The sequence below is a fragment of the Macrotis lagotis genome, chromosome 1, assembly GCF_037893015.1.
Source record: "Macrotis lagotis isolate mMagLag1 chromosome 1, bilby.v1.9.chrom.fasta, whole genome shotgun sequence".
Taxonomy (NCBI): Eukaryota; Metazoa; Chordata; class Mammalia; order Peramelemorphia; family Peramelidae; genus Macrotis; species Macrotis lagotis.
Window position 1 is genome coordinate 699,420,047 of NC_133658.1, and position 18,707 is coordinate 699,438,753.

General features: G+C 36.0%; 1 protein-coding gene across 7 annotated transcripts in view; it reads right to left on the minus strand.

The window, feature by feature from the left end:
* Positions 1 to 1,566: 1,566 nt before the first annotated feature.
* The window catches only part of CSRNP3 (cysteine and serine rich nuclear protein 3), a 207,813-nt gene continuing 190,672 nt past the window's right edge, over positions 1,567 to 18,707 (minus strand). For all 7 annotated transcript variants that reach the window (XM_074215811.1, XM_074215814.1, XM_074215813.1 and 4 more), the window contains 2 exons: positions 15,365 to 15,661; positions 1,567 to 13,693 (listed from right to left, as the gene is read on the minus strand). In XM_074215811.1, coding sequence (XP_074071912.1) covers positions 12,647 to 13,693; positions 15,365 to 15,661 — 1,344 coding nt within the window. In that variant the 3' untranslated portion in view covers positions 1,567 to 12,646. The remainder of the gene's footprint in view (positions 13,694 to 15,364; positions 15,662 to 18,707) is intronic.

The following is an 18,707-nucleotide window of genomic DNA, read 5'->3' on the forward strand; positions in this document are numbered from 1 at the left end:
AATGAGACACTCACCTCATGGAGTTGTTTTGAGGACTAAATTTAGTATAATGCCTTGCATAAGAATGTAGTTAATAATTATTCCCTTCCCTAATTCTAATAACTTCTATCACTTTACATGCATACTTTCTTAGATTTTTGCATGTGTCCTGAATGACGTTTTTCTATTTTTTTTCCTTCATTCTGATGACATTGTGATACCATGACAAGCACATGAATTGGATTTGAGTGAGGGGGTGCTGTGCTAAGTCACCTGCCTCACTTTCTCCTCCAGAACCATCTGGGTCCAGTGACCAGATATGAATCAGGATGACTGGAGATGGATGGTCCTGGATGTGAGGCAATCAGGGTTAAGTGACTTGTCCAAGGTCATACAGGTAGTAAGTGTCAAGTATCTGAGGTCTGATTCAAACTCCCATCCTATCCACCATACTATCTAGCTGTATGTGTCTTGACTAACCCTTCCTAGACTTAAAAGTTTCATAAAGGCAGAGATCACATTTTTACCCACATGTGTATCACTTCCTGAGCCTCAGAGAGAGTATTCTGCACAGAATATGCACTCAATAAATATTTATTCACTCCCAAATCTGTATCTTCACTAGAACTTTTAGTCAAATCCTTTTTAGATGGCTCTAAGTCTGTTACTGCTTTGTGCTCATCTTTCTAAAACATTGTTTTCATTCTATCAAGTATCTTCAAGGGGGTTTCAATGATCTGATTTACAGGGACAAAAAGCATACTTTTATAATAAGAGTTTTCAAAACTCTTTGCAATCTGGCTTCATTCCACATGTTACCTAGGTGGGGCAGTCAAGTGTCTCAGTGGATAGAGGGGTGGTCCTTTGGGTCAGGAAGAGCTCAGTTCAAATGATACCTCATATTTTACTAGCTATGTTACCCTAGGCAAGTCACTTACCCAATCTCAGCCACAATTTTCCCATTTGTAAGATGAGTATAATATAGTACCTAACTCCCAGAATTGTGAGGATAAAATGGAAAAAACTTCTATAAAATTTCTGTTCACATTTCTCTTTGTTCACTGAAAACCTTGCCACTTCTCAATTGGTTGTTTTGGTACATGATACTTATCGGTATCATAAATTTACTCCCCAACTCTTCACTTAAGGCTAAGTTCTTTTAAAAAAATTAAAATTCAATTTTAATTTATTTTCAGTTTCAAATTCTCCCTTTTCTCACCTTGGGTTGGCAAAGATAACAAAACTAATTACAAATATATATCACAATAAATTCTTGAAAAAAACAGTTTCAGTCCCCAGGCCTGCTCCTGAAATGAATACTTTTTGAGCATTAAGCAGCCAACTTATTGGCATATATTATTATAACAATATGAATGCCTAGTTAGCACTACTTTAAAGTAGAAAAACTGAACTTCACCAGATAACTAAATTAGAGATTGATTGTCCTCATTCTAATGCATTTTGCTTTGCAAAAGAATCCAATCTGTAGAGGTAACTTGGAGTTGTAAACAAACAGGCTAGGCTTTTGCTTTTGTTTACCTAATCAATCCATTGTAGGAAAAGCTGGAGAAAGCTTGGGTTGATGGAGTCACTTATTAATTAAAAATAAAAAAAACAGGGGGCAAAACATTTAGGAAATTAAATGCAAATTAACTGCTACTAACCCAGCTTGAATTGACTCACAAATTTTACATAAAGGGAAGTACGCTTGCCAGTTATCTTGTGGGAATAAGTGTAATGTTGCAGTTTTAGGACTAAGTTATAAAGGATGCAAAGTTCAGAGATGCAGTAGTTGATATAATGTAGAAACCTGTTTTACTTTGCTGCAAACAAATGGACAATATATTGTACAATATATAATAAAAAGTACAGCATAATACAAGTGCCACTAACAAAAGAAATCAGATTAATACTTAAAAATGCTCATTGGTAATATATACACTTCAATAATAAGCCACAATAAATACATCAATTTTTCATATCATTCATAATAAATACAGAAAATATAAATACAGAAGACTACAGCTAATATGAATAAATTATTACAACATAAGGTCCAGGTTAACTTCTGTTGAATATTATTGTAGCTTATTTCATTTACCCTTTGGCATCTTTGATGTTATAGCTTATGCACAAGAGAAATCAATCTAATGTATAACATATAACATGAGGTTCTAGTGTAAAATGACTATCAGTATGGATTTTTGTTTAACATTTGTCCTTTTCACCTCTTACAAGTCAGCAGGTTACTGTAACAGTAATAAAAAACAGCTCTTATGGTACTATTCCTATCTACAGAAGTAATAATAATTGAACAATAGCAACAACAAAAATAAATGAAAAACATAACCCCATTGTAATGGTAAATATATTATACTACTCTAGTTTTTGGTTGTATTAAAAGGAAAAGCTAGTGTGTGTGTGCGTGTGTGTGTGTGTGTGTCACACACACACACACACATACACACACACACAAACACACAGAAAAACCAAAATCCACCACTTTTCCACCAAATAGCCCTATACTCTGTGAAAAGAAGACTTCCCTTGTGTGGAAATAGTGCCTAAAATCCTAACAAACAATTTCTAAAGACTGAAAGAGACCTCACAGTGCTTTGGAGTCTTTCTCTAATTTACTATTACATTCATTCTATTAGTAGAATCCCTTGACAACTGCTGCCATTCAAGATTGAATGCAGAGACATTATTGACTTTTAAAAATCAGATCACTGAAGGCAAAAACAACTACAATCGGTGACATTTGTCCATGCAACCAATGATACTTTTCAAATGGGGGGAGGGGAAGGGAAATGCACTTTTGAAGATCAATGTCAGGTGACCTTTTTCCTACCAAATTGATATTTTTATACCCTGTGAAGCTGAGTGAAACATGGAAATAGCAAAATGCCATGTTCCATGTTAACAGGCATTAACCAGTACATATGTATTAATAATTTTATCTTAAAAGGCTATTACACAAGAAATGCAAGAAAATAAAGAGAAAGCAGATCAACTGTACTAAGACACAATAACGGCAGAGGCTCTTAGGAACCAGAGTTGCAATCTACAGCTTTTTGACTATTTATTTCTGCACTGTAAATGTCTAGAACTTATTTTACACCAAACACTTTTGAACATGTTTCACAAAAATACTTCAGACATATTTCCAGAGAAGTGCCTACAGTCCATTAAAACAAGGGTCAAATCATTAAGCAGTCTTTACATGAATAATAGAGAATTTTTTTTTTTAAAGCAGATAAGGTAGTTTATGTGCACTGGTATTCAAAGCAGAGCTGTGGTTTTCACACAAGGGCATCAGGATGTTTGCAGGGAAGAGAAGCAGCTGCAGGGAAATAATCCAATACTTTGGGGTGAGGTTTATTTCTATTTTGCCATAGAGTTTGACCAATGCTAATATTTTCTTTCCAGATATATCCAAGTCTGTTCAATATGGAAGGGACAGGGAAAGAATTATAATTTCAATGGGGGGAAAATGTATTTTTTAACACAGAGGTTCCTAACCTAAGCTCCATGAACTTAAAAAATAAATTAACTATTTCAATATAATTGCTTTCCTTTGTAATCTTACATATTTTATTTTTAAAAAACATCATTCTAAGAAGGGGTTAGCCAGATTGCCAAAGGGTTCCAGGACAAAAAGGTTAAAAACCCCCTCTTTTAATGTGATTTTTGTAAAAAGGAATATCCCTTGCTTGACCATGGTAGAGACTGAATTTGAAAATTTCATCAGAGTACCTCTAAACATGCAGGAATGCATGTGTCAAATCATGCTGTCAGAAAAGTCACCACCCTGGTTTGCTCTAGGCATTTCTCCCTCCTTTTTCAGCCCTCATCAACATGACAGCTTTTCAAATCATTTCCAAGAACCCTGAGAAGGCAGGCTGCTGCTGTTTAACTAACTTGGAGACAAAGAGACTGAGTGAGCTTGCTGGTTGCTGGGTCTCAGGAGATTTTGATTCTTTTCCCTCCCCCCCCCCCCTCCAAAACTAGTGTAGTCTCCCAAGGAGAGAGAGAAAGCTCTGAATTATTGTTTCAGATGAAAGGGAGGTTAATAAAGGAGCACCTATAGCTTGAGGGCCAAGAAAAGCTCAGTCTTTGTGTCTGTAATGTCTCAGAAAACAGTCTAGCTTAAAAGTCAAGCCACCTGATCCTAGCTTGGATGCTGACTTCCCCCTGGGGATCTGGAACAATCACTCTTCCAGACATCTCCCCAATCATCAAATAGCAATAACTTTGCAGAAAGAACTGGAGATCACCAACCATTTTACCAACACTACTATCTCTTATTAGGGAGAAAAAAAATGAAGCTGTTGGTAGTTTTGTAGAAACCTAAAATGATGGTTAAAACACATCTAGATTTGAATACTGATATAATGGGCCAAATCACCACAACTGTTGCCAGGTGCTTAGTCCTTAAAGACCTGCCAAGATACTTTGCAATTGTAGGATGAAACTAAGGAAAATGATTGGGTTACCAAGGAAACCTTCCCTGGAGATGTGTAAGAATAAATGAGTATCTATCCTTTTAGGTCATGCATGCCTGGGAGACAGTCTTCCCTGGAGGTAGATGGATGGCCAGATGACCTCTAGAAATCTTCCAATCTTAGACTTTTAAGATCTGAAGAGTATCAAAGAGCCCCAAATTGTCCCTCATTCACACACAGCTTGTCTTTGTTGTTAAAGCAACCTGGAAAAGGCCAAACTATTCCAAGATGTCTCTGTAGCATGGTCAGTGTCTAATTAATCAAGATCCCAAATGAGTGAACTTGATTGATAGGGTAACTACAGTTAGATTGTGGGACAGATGAAATGACTTTACAAATAAATAGCTCTTCTTGTCTAACAGCAACAATGTTATGTAAAGTAAATAAGTTTGCCACCAGTAACCTCTCTAAGAACAAGACACAGACAGACATCTCCTTGGTTGCCAGAATTGGTTTTGTTTCTTTGTTGTTGTTTTAAGCAGGCAATTCATTCCTCACCTCTAAAGATTCAAGGGTTTTTGTGTTTTGTTTTGTTTTAAATTCTCATTTAGGAAAACGTAGTTTTAGGTTATACTTTTATATATATATATATATTTTCTCATCTCTTCTATGTGAAAAAAAACAAATAAAATAGGGTATAAGTCCATAGGACAAACCCAAACAACAGTTACACTGAATTATTGGTCTAAAATATTCTGATACCTTTATTGATGGCTACATGGGGAAAGTTTGCATGCTAGGATGGAAAAAAAGCAAATGCCACTAAACAAAGTCAAAGGGTAATAACAGTAATAGTAAATAACAATTTATATAGCAATTTTAAGTTTGCAAAACACTTTCCTCAGCACCCCCTATGAGGTATGTGAAAGTTCAAGTATTATTATCCTCATTTGGCAAATGAGGAAATAGGCTCAGCGTAGTGAAGAGATTTAACAATGAATGGTAGGACCCAAGGATCAAACAAACTCAAGTCAGAGTTACTAAGTTTTAAAACCTGACATCATGAATGGTACATTCAAGACCAAAGGTTTTAAGACCCTTTCTTGGAATGCTACAACAAAATGAAGGAAGCCTGGTTTAGGGGGAAATGTCAGGGGATTTTTCAAAGAAAACTAGTTTTGAATCCTGACTCTGACAGTAATTAGCCTTATGACACTGGGCAAGACATTTAACCCCTGTGACCCTCAGTTTCCTCATCTATTAACTGAGGGGTTTGAACTAACTCTTTAAGGGTTCCTTCCGGTTTTGAAATTCCACAAGGCTGACAAGGTGGCACGCTGTCCTACAATATAACACAAGTTTTCTGCTGTCATAGGTTCCAAATTGACCAAGTGATTGCCAGTTTTGTTCTGGCAATGAGTTCAGATAAGAAGCCAGATAAGAAAATTGGGAGGAAGCCAAAGAAAGGAAAAGGGGGAAAAAGAGATCCAATAAAGAATCTCCTCTAAAACTAGAATTACATACAACCTAAACCAACCTTCAACCTGTATCCATCTAAATCTATTTTTTTCTTGGTTTCTTCTAATTCATTTTTGATTCTTAAATTATTTTAAAAACCTCACATTCACTTTAAATATTGTTATCCCACTAACTAACATCACAAGGATAAAGTGATCAAAGAAAGGAATTATATAATTAGTACATTGAATATCAAATGACTTTAATTACCATTCATTTGCCTCTTTATTTTTACTGGCAATGAAAGAAAATGATCCCACAAAAATATTTTTATTGAATTAAAATGAAATTTAAACTACCTAATAAAAATAATTACCCTGTTGTTGTTGGTGACCTCTAGTTGCCACTAGTAAAATGAGTAATCAAAAGTGACTTAAGCTCTTTTTCTAAATCTGTATCTCCTTTCAACCCTTCATCCCCCCAAAAGAGGAAAGAAATTGCTTGTTGATTTGGACCCTGTTCTGATACACCTTCTTGCCCTCTATAAGATTCTGTCCAATAAGGCCTCGTTATTCTCAGAGTGAAAAAAACCATCGAATATTTTCTCTAAGAAGTTTGACCAATGAAAGGATTCCTAACACTAGATAAAACCCAGGTCACACTTGGACTCCATGAGCATGGTCTATTGAGAAAAATATTTACATTCACCATTACCAGTTACATGGGTGTCTTTAAAACAAGTCTGGAAAAATTATGAGGTCAGAAAAATTGAATTTTAGAGGATGCCAGTTTAGGAGGACACAGTCTTAGAGAATCAGTAGGCAAAATGTGAAGGAAGTACTCTTTAAAAAATTTCCAAAAGCTAATATTTTGCATCCTTACTAACCATACACTAACATTTAAAGAATGTGTCATAATCTTTCTGATGTCTAAACTAATCATCAAATGATTTTTAACTAGCAGTTAGTAAAAGAGATGGTTGCTCAGAAGCAGATGTGAAATTTAGGGTTCTGAGTAACTGAACCAGATGAACTCTTAAGATTTCTTCTATCTGTAACATTATGTGATTCTGATATTAACTTTTTAATCAACCACTTCTGCAAACCGGCTTCAGTCCTTCAAGATCTGGCTGTAAGGTGCAGAACAAGAGTCAAGTCCACCATTCCTCTGTCTCTTTTTATGACTCTTAATAGATTATAGTTGGGCAAGATAATTTTTCCCCAAGGCACTGTTTTATTAATCTTAGTAGTGTTTTTCAAATTTTTAACATTGTTTTTCCTGCTCAAAAAAACCAACAAAACTCCTTTACATGTTAAAAAAAAAAACCTCATCTGACCAGAGTAGTCATCTTGTGTGCACATAAGCAGATGGTATAGTTTTAGCCCTGAAAAACAAATTTATTTTGTAGAATTGTAACAGAATTCGCAGGATCAAAGCTTTTCTTGGGACTGATTAAGAACATAGACTTTAGATCTATTCCAGTGATCTCAAAAACATTCTCAAGAGTGAGTTCTTGATGTCTATAATATATTTAAGATTAAGATCACTTCTAGGGTCAATAAAACATTCCAATGATTAAGAAACCATGACCATGGACATCTTAGGTTACCAGTACCAGAGTGCTGTTTTTTAGAGACATAGGCATCACCAGTGGACTGAATGGAAGCTTTTCTGTAATTCTTAAAAGCTAGGTTTTAGGTAGCAGCACCAGTTCCTGCTGATGCAACTTCTGTGACTTGGTAACATATCTTTCTAAAGGTGCCAAAGGTAAGAGTGCAAAACAACAAGCTCATGCCTTTGGAATGAGGGTTTTGTTAAGTTCAGTGAGTTGTATATAAACATCATGTTGTAAAAAGTGTTCCAAGCTGTTTCTGAGATTTCCTGGAAGTTTTCCTGGATTTTTGCTGTGTGTGACTCAGCATCCATTTGAGATAGTTTGGTAGAGATTTGTCTGTATTATTTTAGAATCACATGTAGATCTAATATTAAGATAACTGCCTGGTATAAATAACTTCCTCTTCATTTTATGTCTTTTCATTTGACCCAACCTTTCTCTATTCCAGATTTGATTCATGAAATATTCCCCAAAGGGAGAGAAGAAGGATTCTCTGTACTGGATGGTTCTTTAATAAAGAGGCATCATTTTAGGATATGCATAGAATTAAAGAAAAATGTTCATTAGAACACATTTCATAAAATTATTAAAAAGATTAATGCTATAATAAAAAAAAGCTGCATGATAGATTTCATGGCATTTTTCTATCTCAAATTTCCCTCAGAAACAAACTCTACAAATCCTCTTAGCATTTAGTACTAGATAGCAACTTGGTAGAAGACATTCTGGGTTTTCCAGTCATTTTGAATATTTTCATCCCTTTAAATCATAAGGAAAGGGCAATTAGGTTGGGCAGTGGATAGAATGCAGGGACTGGAGTCATTTGAGTCTAAATCTATCCTCAGACACTTACTAGCTGTGTGGTCTTGGGCAAGTCACTTAACCTAATTTGCCTGAATTTCCTCATCAGTAAAATGAGCTGGAGCAGGAAATGGCAAACCACTGTATCTCCACCAAGAAAGCCCCAAATTTGTCACAAAGAGTTGGACTTGACTGAAACAACTGAACAACAAAACATAAGAACAAAAGGTATGTCCTTTTAAAACCTCAAGTTTTCAATTGAAGGACTTCCTGTCCTCTGGTTTCCTTCAAAATTTATCTGAAACAGACTTCCTCCTCCCTCTTAACTGTTAATGCTCCTTTTCCGTCAGCTTATCTTCCATATATTCTGTATATATACATACATATATATACATACATATATATGTGTGTGTGTGTGTGTGTGTGTGTGTGTGTATAGATGTATGCTCCTTCAAAATAAGGAGGAGGGATTTTTTTATTTTGTTCATTTCAGTATTTAGCACAATTCCCAAAACATAGCAAGTACACAATAAATGTTTGTTGACTAACAAACTGGAATTCAACCCAGGGCTAGTATGATATTGAAGGTAGATTTGTATAATGATACAATAACTCAACACAATTTCTTAATCTCTTGAATCATGCCTGTTCAAATGAACAATGATACTTTAAAATATAAGACTGGGTTCTTGGGTCACACTTGGTAGTAGGATCTTTTCATTTCAGGTACTTTCCTTTTCATCTCTGGCTAGTCTGCTGGGAAGAGATGGTTTCTTTAACCAAGATAAAGTGCTTGGTTTCAAAAGGAAAGGTCTATCATTCATCTAACAGGATATATAGGCAGACAATTGTCTCATTTTACTTATAACTCAATGGTCAAGAGATGAAATGAAGAGTGAATAAACAGTACAATAATCTTGTTCTTCCACTCTTTCTTTCCAGGGACCACCAAATACAATGGCGGCAGCAGATTGCTTCAACTACTTGACTTGTAAATCAGTTCAGTCTCAAAGGTGACTGAGAGGTAAAGACCTATAAAAGGCACAGAGTTGGAAGTAAAACAAGGTCTGGAGAAAGAAGTTTTACAATGGGCTGTGAATGACTAAAAGACTCTATGGCAAATGGGACTATAATTTGGTTCGGTAGCAAGAGTCAGACAAAACTGAAAAAAACTGAAGAACAATTGTTGAGGCAATACAACAGATGCTGGTCAAGTTATTGAGTCTCAGTACTGAGAACCTTACAAATTCTCATTTGGCTGACTCCTACATGATTCTTTTTTTTTTAACCTCTGAAGAAATGCATGTGGGCAGTTATTGTTGAATAAAGGAACAGGGGAATGGCAGTGGGAATTCTGTGTTCTATTAACTTGATTCAGAAAAAAGATCAATATAGAAATAGACTCAAAGATACATACACATACATACATACATACAGAGATATGATATATAGATACACATGCATATATGCTTATACTTATATGCATATATACTATATATATATGCATGTGTATCTGTATATTATATACATATATGTATGTATATCTATATATTTAAACCTCTCTACATAAGATCTTTGATCAAATATTTTCAAAAATGCTAAGATATAAAAAATTATTATATTTTTCAGACCATGAGGTCCAATTAGAATTTAAGTGAAAGTATACCTCTGCATATTATTAGTTATATAACTGACAACTGGTACACTCTATGAGGGAACAAAAGGAAGAAACTGGCAGGATGCTGTTGGTCTATATTGTAGAATTTGGTTTTTTTTTGGGGGGGGTGGTAATTGGATAGTGAAATTATGGAAAATTTGTTGGAGAAAAGGAAGGGATAATTCTCTTGCCTATATACAGGGTCATTGCAAACTCTCCCCTGATTCTGGATGAGAATAAGCAGCTGCTGGAATAGGGATCACTTTGGAAGCAAAGCTCAAAAGTAAAAGCCAGTTATAATAGATAAGAGTAAAATCATCATATGTAGTTGCCTCAGAAAGTTAATTTTCACTAAATCGAATAATCCTATAAATAGTTCTCAGGTGAGAAGCCAGTCTTTCTTTTGTTTAGCCCTGTCACATATCACAGATCTCTTTTTTGGATCTTTCAAATAACAAGGCCTAGATTGCTATACTGTGGCTATTTCAAGATTTTTTTTAATATTAAAAAGTGTATTTAATAGTCTGGCAAAAATATTAAATATACTTTTTTTCTTTGTTGAGTTTTGAGGGACTCTTGCCTTTGAGGGATTCCTTTCATTATCACTTGGGATCTGAACTCTTTAGATTATTACTATAGAGAGAAGACATTAGTCACTATGAACTGAAACTTCACCAAATATATTTAATGGATGAAATAAAAATATGAAGTCTAATGGCTTAAGTTGGTTATTAAAGGAACACCACTAGCCTATATTACTTCCCTGCTGGGAAAGAAATCCAAAGGCCCTTTGACAGTGAGAGAAATGTCTACTTGTTTGCTACCCATTTAGGCCAGTGTGTTTGTGGAGTGGGGTAGTGTGTGTGCAGTTAGCTGGGAAAAGGGAGATATAATTTAATTATCCAAGATTTAGCTGCCAAGGGAACAAATTACCTAACCCTTCCTTTCTCCACCAACTTTTAGCAAGAGTTTTCCATTGAAATTTAAGCATATTTGAGAGTACTGAATGAAATCTACAGAGTTGGAATTCTATAATATGCTTAAATCCATATCCTTAAACACCTAAGTCTGAAAGACAAAAAAATTAAGAAGCAATTCATTGAACAGCAAGGCAAATCTACATTTTAAACCGACATACAACATATGATACTTCATATCAATAGGACAAAATACTGAAACAGGTGAAGTGTCATATTGCATTGAAAGAAAGGTAGTGCACACTATTTAGTTACCTAAGTCAATTTACAGAAAAAAATGGGATTCTAGAAATCCTTCTCCAGCAAACCAAGTGCAGATAATCTAAAGGCCAGGAGTGCATGTTTAAGATTTCATATGTCTGTTCCTTAAATAAGTTAAGGGAACATGAGGTAATGAGAATGCAAATAATGCATTCTGGATTTTCCTGCTAATTGTTCTAGGCAAGAGAAATTCATCATGCTTCAGAAACTTAAGGCCTAGTTGAATATTTGGGTGATGGCCCCTAGTCAAATTGTTCATTATAAAACCTGAATCTTTCTAAACATCTACTTTGCAAAGATTGGTCTTTTGTGTAGGGGGAAAAAAGTCTGCTCCATCCATGTTCATTTCATGGTTCCTATAACCTGACAGCATTATTACTCTGCTCTTATTGACCTCTGATTTAGATTCCCAAACTGGTTGAGGAAAACCTTTATTTGTTCTTTCACAAAAAATATTATTTTAAAACTACTGTAGCATATAAACCCCACGATAAATACAACTTTCTACCCCAGCCCCTAACCCCCTAAAATTTTCACAGTCCCTACACCTTAGCAGGTACTGCTAAGGGCACTAAAGTGCATTTCCATGTGGGGGCACAGGGCTCAAAGGTGCTACTAGACAAGCTAAGAACAAAGACAATGCCATTTTTATTGTTTTTGTTTCTAAAGTGGCAATTCCTTCTACTTCCTTCCCTGGAACTAGCTATGGGAAGGCACTGATCCAGATCCTAGCAGGACGATTGTCCTAACCCTTACCTTTAGAGAAAATTGTGTATGGACCTGCACAAATAGATTCATTTATTTGTTCAAAATAGCAAAAATAGGCCAAGTTCACCTTTAAGAAAGTATCTGCAGATCGTATTAGTAATATTCATAAAAATGTAGATGGAACGCTAGATGCAATCCATGTGGGCATGCTCTGGTGTGGCTCTTAAGTTTAAATGAACATAGGTTAATTTCCATCAAAACAAGATCTGCTAAACTACCATAAATAAAATACATATGAACAATTAAATCTTTTTCTTACAATAATTACTTTTACATTAAAAAGTCATCATCAATTTCAGATAGATTGAAAATTAGGATTCTAAATCTGATCATTTCCAAGTATTAGATAATAATCTTGCACAGGCCCGATAATCAAAAAACTTGGAGCTTTGATCTATACAGGTTGGCAGGTTTCACAAAGTTTGATGGGTCAGTGACTGGAATATGCATTTTTAAATTTAGCTCTTTTTTTTAAATATCAAAAACATCTGATTTATCTCAAAATCTTTATATGAACTTTGTATTTGTGCAATGTCACTGTCCCAAAAGCTAGAAAGAAGAAACAAAATCATCTGGAACATCCAAGTTTTCTTGGTCCAGTTTAAAACAATGCTGAGTCTAGGAAATCCATTTAAATTACAGTGCATTTAAATATAGGAAGGTGGTTCTGGAACAACTTATCCTACTACACGGGAACGGTCTCAATCACTGATGACTTGATGCATTCTTCGTGCAATCTGCTCTTTTCTGAAAGGCTTAAGGAGTTTTCAGCAGGATGCTCCACTATGTGACTATCGCCATTCAAAGTAGAAACATATCTCTCTGGGGAAGAACCTTTCAAATAAGAGTGAAATTCCACTTGAGGGTGGTTTGGCCTATGTTCAGGATATAAGCTATTACATGGCACATGGCTATCATTTTCTGACGAAGAGCAGCAGACTATGACGGAGGGGTTTGCAGATGGGTAATGGGAGCTACCATAGCTCTCTTCTGTTTGTCGGGCATAGTCAACAAACTGCTCTGATGTCATGCTGTAAGGCACCAGAGAAAGGGTACCATTTTTAACAGTATCTCTTTCAGAATAGTTCTCAGAAATTTGATTGGTGGTGCCTGGGGCATGGTTGTCTATTTGGTAATATAAAGTTGAAGAGCTAGTGTAAAAAGAGGCATTTTTAGAGTGGCTTTCATGTACCGTAGTGCCATCAGAGTAGCAAAGAACTGAAGGAAGAGGCACAACTTCAGCATGAGTGCCCAACCCTTCCACAAAGTGATCTCCTTTCTCATCTTCCTCATCTTCCTCCTCCTCTTCCTCCTCCTCTTCCTCTTCATCTGATTCACTTGGTGCTAGGCTTTGTGTGCTCGAATCTGTAACCCCACTACAAAAGCTGCTCCCATCTTCTTCTTCTTCTTCCTCTTCCCCCTGACAGTCCAACTCCTCTGCAGACTGCAAATGCATCACTGTGGCTTGGGGTTCTGTTTCAATCTCAAAATTCTCCGCAATTGAATATTCCACCGGGTGGCCAGCAGGGCCCATAGAACTAGTGTGGGCATTTATCTCACTGTGGCAGCCATTCAGTGTTGGAATTTGCTGCTCTCGGTTTTTCTCCAGTTCGAGTTTCATTATTGTGTGCAAAAAGTGAGTCCGGACTCGGATAGGATTAAATTCAATCCTACCTGCTGTATTACTACATCCCTCTTTAGTGCAACCACATGGAAAAGACATCCGATCCACCTTTAAAAAAAAAAAAGACAGAGAAAGAGACACAATGAGACAACACATCATGCAAAGATTACAAGTAAAACAACAACCTGGGTCTTTGCCTGGGTATGAGTCTTGTTTCAGGGAACTTAAAGGACACTAAAGTAGGTGATTAGCAAACCAGAAGTAAATTTTTATTTTATTTTATTTTTTAGGTTTTTGCAAGGCAAGTGGGGTTAAGTGGCTTACCCAAGGCCACACAGCTAGGTAATTATTAAGTGTCTGAGACTGGATTTGAACCCAGGTACTCCTGACTCCAGGGCCGGTGCTTTATCCACTGCTCCACCTTAGCTGCCCCCAGATTTGAACCCAGGTACTCCTGAGTCCAGGGCCACTGCTCCACCTAGCTGCCCCCAGAAGTAAATTTTTAAAAAATGAATGACATCAAGTTTTTGTTTTAATAGCAATTACTTTCAAATTCATGGTTTTCTCTAAAATGAAAACAAATTATAATCTTAAGAATGATCTACCTCACATCAATTTCTTCTCAGAGGAGAAAAGTATGTTCTATCATCTGTTCTTTGGGATCAAGATCAAGACTCAGAATTTGGCCTCCTTTCCAGTATTCTTTTCATTTACTTTATTGTAGTTCTGTGTATTGTTCATTTGATTGCTTATTCATTTTTCACTGTTTCACATATACTCCTTCAGTTTCTCTGAATTCTTCCTTTTTTGTTATTTCTTATAATGTTCCATTTAATATCTATCAGTTTGACTAACCAGTTCCCAAACAACAGATATTCATTTTGTTTCTAATGCTGTCATTCTGTTCCAACAAAACCCAAGATAAATTCTACCAATAAATCTGTTTTTTTGTAGGCAATGGGGTTAAGTGACTTGCCTAAGATTACAAAGCTAATAAGTATCAAGTGTCAAAGGATGGATTTGAACTCAGATCCTCTTGACTCCAGGATCAGTGCTCTAACTACTGTACCATCTAGCTGGCCCCCTAAATCTGTTTTCATTACCCATTTTTTTCTTCCACATCTAGGTTTCTCCTCCTCCTCAGTATCCCCCAGGAAGCATTAAGGGTCATCATTCATTAACTGAAGGGGGTGTAAGTAGGGAAGTCAAATAATTAAATAAATCACAGAATAATCACAGAAAATAACAGAGGATGACAGTGCTGGATAGCATCTAGGCCAATATTTTCTTTTTGTTTTGTTTTGTTTTGTTTTTTAGATTTTTGCAAGGCAAATGGGATTAAGTGGCTTGCCCAAGGCCACACAGCTAGGTAATTATTAAGTGTCTGAGACCAGATTTGAACCCAGGTACTCCTGACTCCAGGGCCGGTGCTTTATCCACTACACCACCTAGCCACCCCCTAATGTTTTCTTTTTACCGATGAAAAGAATAAATCCTAGATCATATACGTAGTGACAGAGGCTGAACCAAAGTCCAGATTTACTGATTCCTAGTTCAGTCTCCCTTCCATTAAAAGACACTAACTTTAATTAAATATCCCTTGTGTAAGGAATTGTAATACAGATACATTAATAGCAGAATCAGAGGCTCAAAGGTCATGAGAATCTATTGTTGCAAGTTTCTTCTACATTTGGCAATTCACTATAAATGATAGAATTGCCTGATCAGGGTTGGTTTCTAGACTTTTTATTTCCAAATTTCTGTTGCACAGATCTTTACCTGGCACTTGATGCCTGCAAGGCTGCAAGTACAAGTTTCAGGATCACAGAATACTCTACAGTCACAGCCACAATCCTCTCTTGATAGGCGGATGGCCCGCAGCTCATGTTTTTCTTCCACATCAATCTTTTTCACTCCGGAGGCTCGAAGCAGTGCCCTTCGTTTTTTTGTTGGCAGAGGTTGCAGGAAGAAGTATTCGTCTACCTCCGTGTTGTCTAAATCAATATCATCATCTGAAATGTCATCTAATGTAAGAGTGCTGGCTTCTTCGGATTCTACCGTACCATTCTTAGTCATCTAGGAGCATAGAACAGTAAACAAGAGGCTTAGCTCATTTCATTCCTATAACCAACACTTCTATCATGTGTATTTGGAAATTCTAATACCATTTTCTCTCCAAAACAGTTGCAATTTAACTATTCCTTTCCATTGACATGTATAACCCAAAAGAATCATAGCAAATTATTTTCCCCTATGGACAGCAGTATTTTAACAGCCATTCCTTTTCTTAATAAGGAGTCAGAGGAAAAAAATTAAAACCATAAAATTATAGTCTTTTAGACAACCTGATAACAGTTAGATAAAAATAATTAGAACTGTGAACTTCCTGATGTCAGGAATTGAAGAGTTCTTAAAACCTTTCCCCCATGCTTTGTGAGGAAGGAAAAGGGTTATAAATACCCATCAGTTAATGTCATTTTGGGGTCTGGTTTGTAGTGGGCAGTTCTGATGTTAGAATAAATATACCCTTGTACAGACAGAGGTGATAGCATCTTAATGGAAGTCATCTCAAGCTAAGTCAGCAAACACACTGTCCTTGAAAACATGACACTCAATCCTGGGCTCCCAGAAAGATATACTCCAGCAAATAAAGTTCTACTGCATTGTGGTTTCAGGATTTCAGACACAACTAACTGAACATAACACTGAGGAGCTGAGAACACTGATAGGAAGAAATGAGGAGAGTATGAGTACACTGATAAAGAAAAAAGAGGGAAACTGTCTAGATGCTCAACCCAAATAGAACCAAGCAAGAAACTGCTCTAGAAAGAACAGTTCAAATGTATGCACACTTAAGACTAAAAAGGACCAAAGGATTTGTTTTACATATAACAATTTCTTCTATGTAACTATGTTTACCCTCTTTATTTGATCATTTTCATTCATTGACAAACTTCATTACTTGTAATGTTCAACAGTTTTTGATTGCAAAAACAGTTGTCTTAATACATTTATTACTCTTTGACATTCTCCTTCACAGAAAATGTTGACCAGTCAACTATATTTATAGAGAAATCCCTACCCTTTGTAGGGGAGGAAATAAAGCAAACATTGGCCTCTGCCCTCAAGAAGATAAAACATACAGATGGAATCTCAGAAGGACACTAGACAAAGACATCCCAGCAATTGCTAACTAATAAATTACAAAAGATCTCTCAAACATTCCTCTAAGGTAACTTAATGATCTTTTCAGAAATCCTCTGCATATTTCCACAATTGTTTTTATGATTTTGCTTATTCATACTTGCTCATTCTCTCCCTTGACTTTTGATTTAATCCTTTTTTTTAGGTTTTTGCAAGGCAAATGGAGTTAAGTGGCTTGCCCAAGGCCACACAGCTAGGTAATTATTAAGTGAACCCAGGTACTCCTGACTCCAGGGCCAGTGCTTTTTCCACTGTGCCACCTAGATGCCCCTGATTTAATCCTTAAAACTGTTCTCATGTTTGGACCCAACCCATTAAAAGTGCCTAGCTTGGGTATCTAATTATCATTGATATTCATTTGCTTTGAGAGAAATTATTGTTAATAACCAAGGATTTGGGGAGATTCAGATTCCTTTTTCTAAAGTCATTTCCTTATTCAAAGTCCAGCTTTTGAAGGACTTTACCTGACCTCTGTCCTACCCCACCTAGGGAGGAATGGATGGAGGGAATTACAATCAGTAACAACAACTGTGGGAAAATATGGAAGTAACTTCTATGATGGATTTATGATAAAGAATGTGATCCACCTGATGGTATCAGAACACAGACTGGAACATATTTTTTTCCTCTTTCTTTCACTTTATTTCTCATGAGGTTTTATATTTTTGTGGGGGAAGCAGTGTTATGCTTTCTCTTAAATAAGAATATTTTAGTAATGTATAAATAAATTAAAGAAAATTTAAAAATTTAAAAAAATTACCCCACCTAGATCATCATACGTAGGACTTGATCATTGCATCCTACTTAGATTTGAGTGGGGAATAAATTCTTTGATTAGATTGCCTTAGGCTGGGCAATTTGGAAGTAAATGATCTCATCAAGATTACATTCCTCCTACTCATTAAGGTCCACTTCTTCTCATAGTAATATTTATTCTTTCAGTGAACCAGCCCTGGAGTCAGGAGGACCTCCCTACCTCAGACATTTACTACTAGTGTGACCTTGGGCAATTTACTTAAGCCTGAATGCCCCTCATCCAGGGTCATCTCTCATAGTCCTGATCCATATCTGGCCATGGGATCCAGATGGCTCTGGAGGAGAAAGTGAGACTGGTGACTTAGCACAGCATCTCCCCATTCAAATCCAAGTCACTTGCTTGTCATGGCACCACCTCCCTGGTGTCATGGTCTTCTTCCAGAAGGAAGGACAAACATCCTCAATTGCTACTAAAGTTGATTGCTATCCTCAGAAACAGTTACTCTTCTAAGGGCATATAAACCATGAACCCACAGCTCAAAGAGTGATGGCCAAAAAATTGTTTTTAATTAATAAGATGCTAGCATTATTAATAGCATAATTACTAAGAAACTATGTCTCAAACTTTTTAAGTGACAGAACTTAAAAGTAGGATTTCTTTTCTTATTTGTTAGAATACTCATCTCAAAAGATTATAAATTATAGAACAGACCATCAATTTCTGTGGTTGTGAAAGTTCTGTCAATTAATAGGGATCTTTATCTTTAGATCCTTGATCCATGATTTCCTTGATATATGGAAGCTTCAGGTGAGCAAGGGTTTTAAATTTAAATTAAAAATTTAAATTTAAAACTAAAAATTAATATCTTCTCTGAAACTTAGGGTCTTAGAACTACCTAGACCTAGAGCAGTGAGGGCTTGAATGACTTGTTCAAGGTCACATAGGCAAAGGGTCATAGAAGGTACTTGAATGCAGATATTACTGGCTTTGAGGTTAGCTCTCATATGTAAAATTAATCTGAAGTTTAATTGGAAGGGAATTTAAAAAAAATCAGTATCATGGTAGAAATAAGAAATTTATCAAAGTATTCTCATTGTAATAGAAAATATTTTAAATATATTCTTATATTCTGGGGCGGCTAGGTGGTGCAGTGGATAGAGC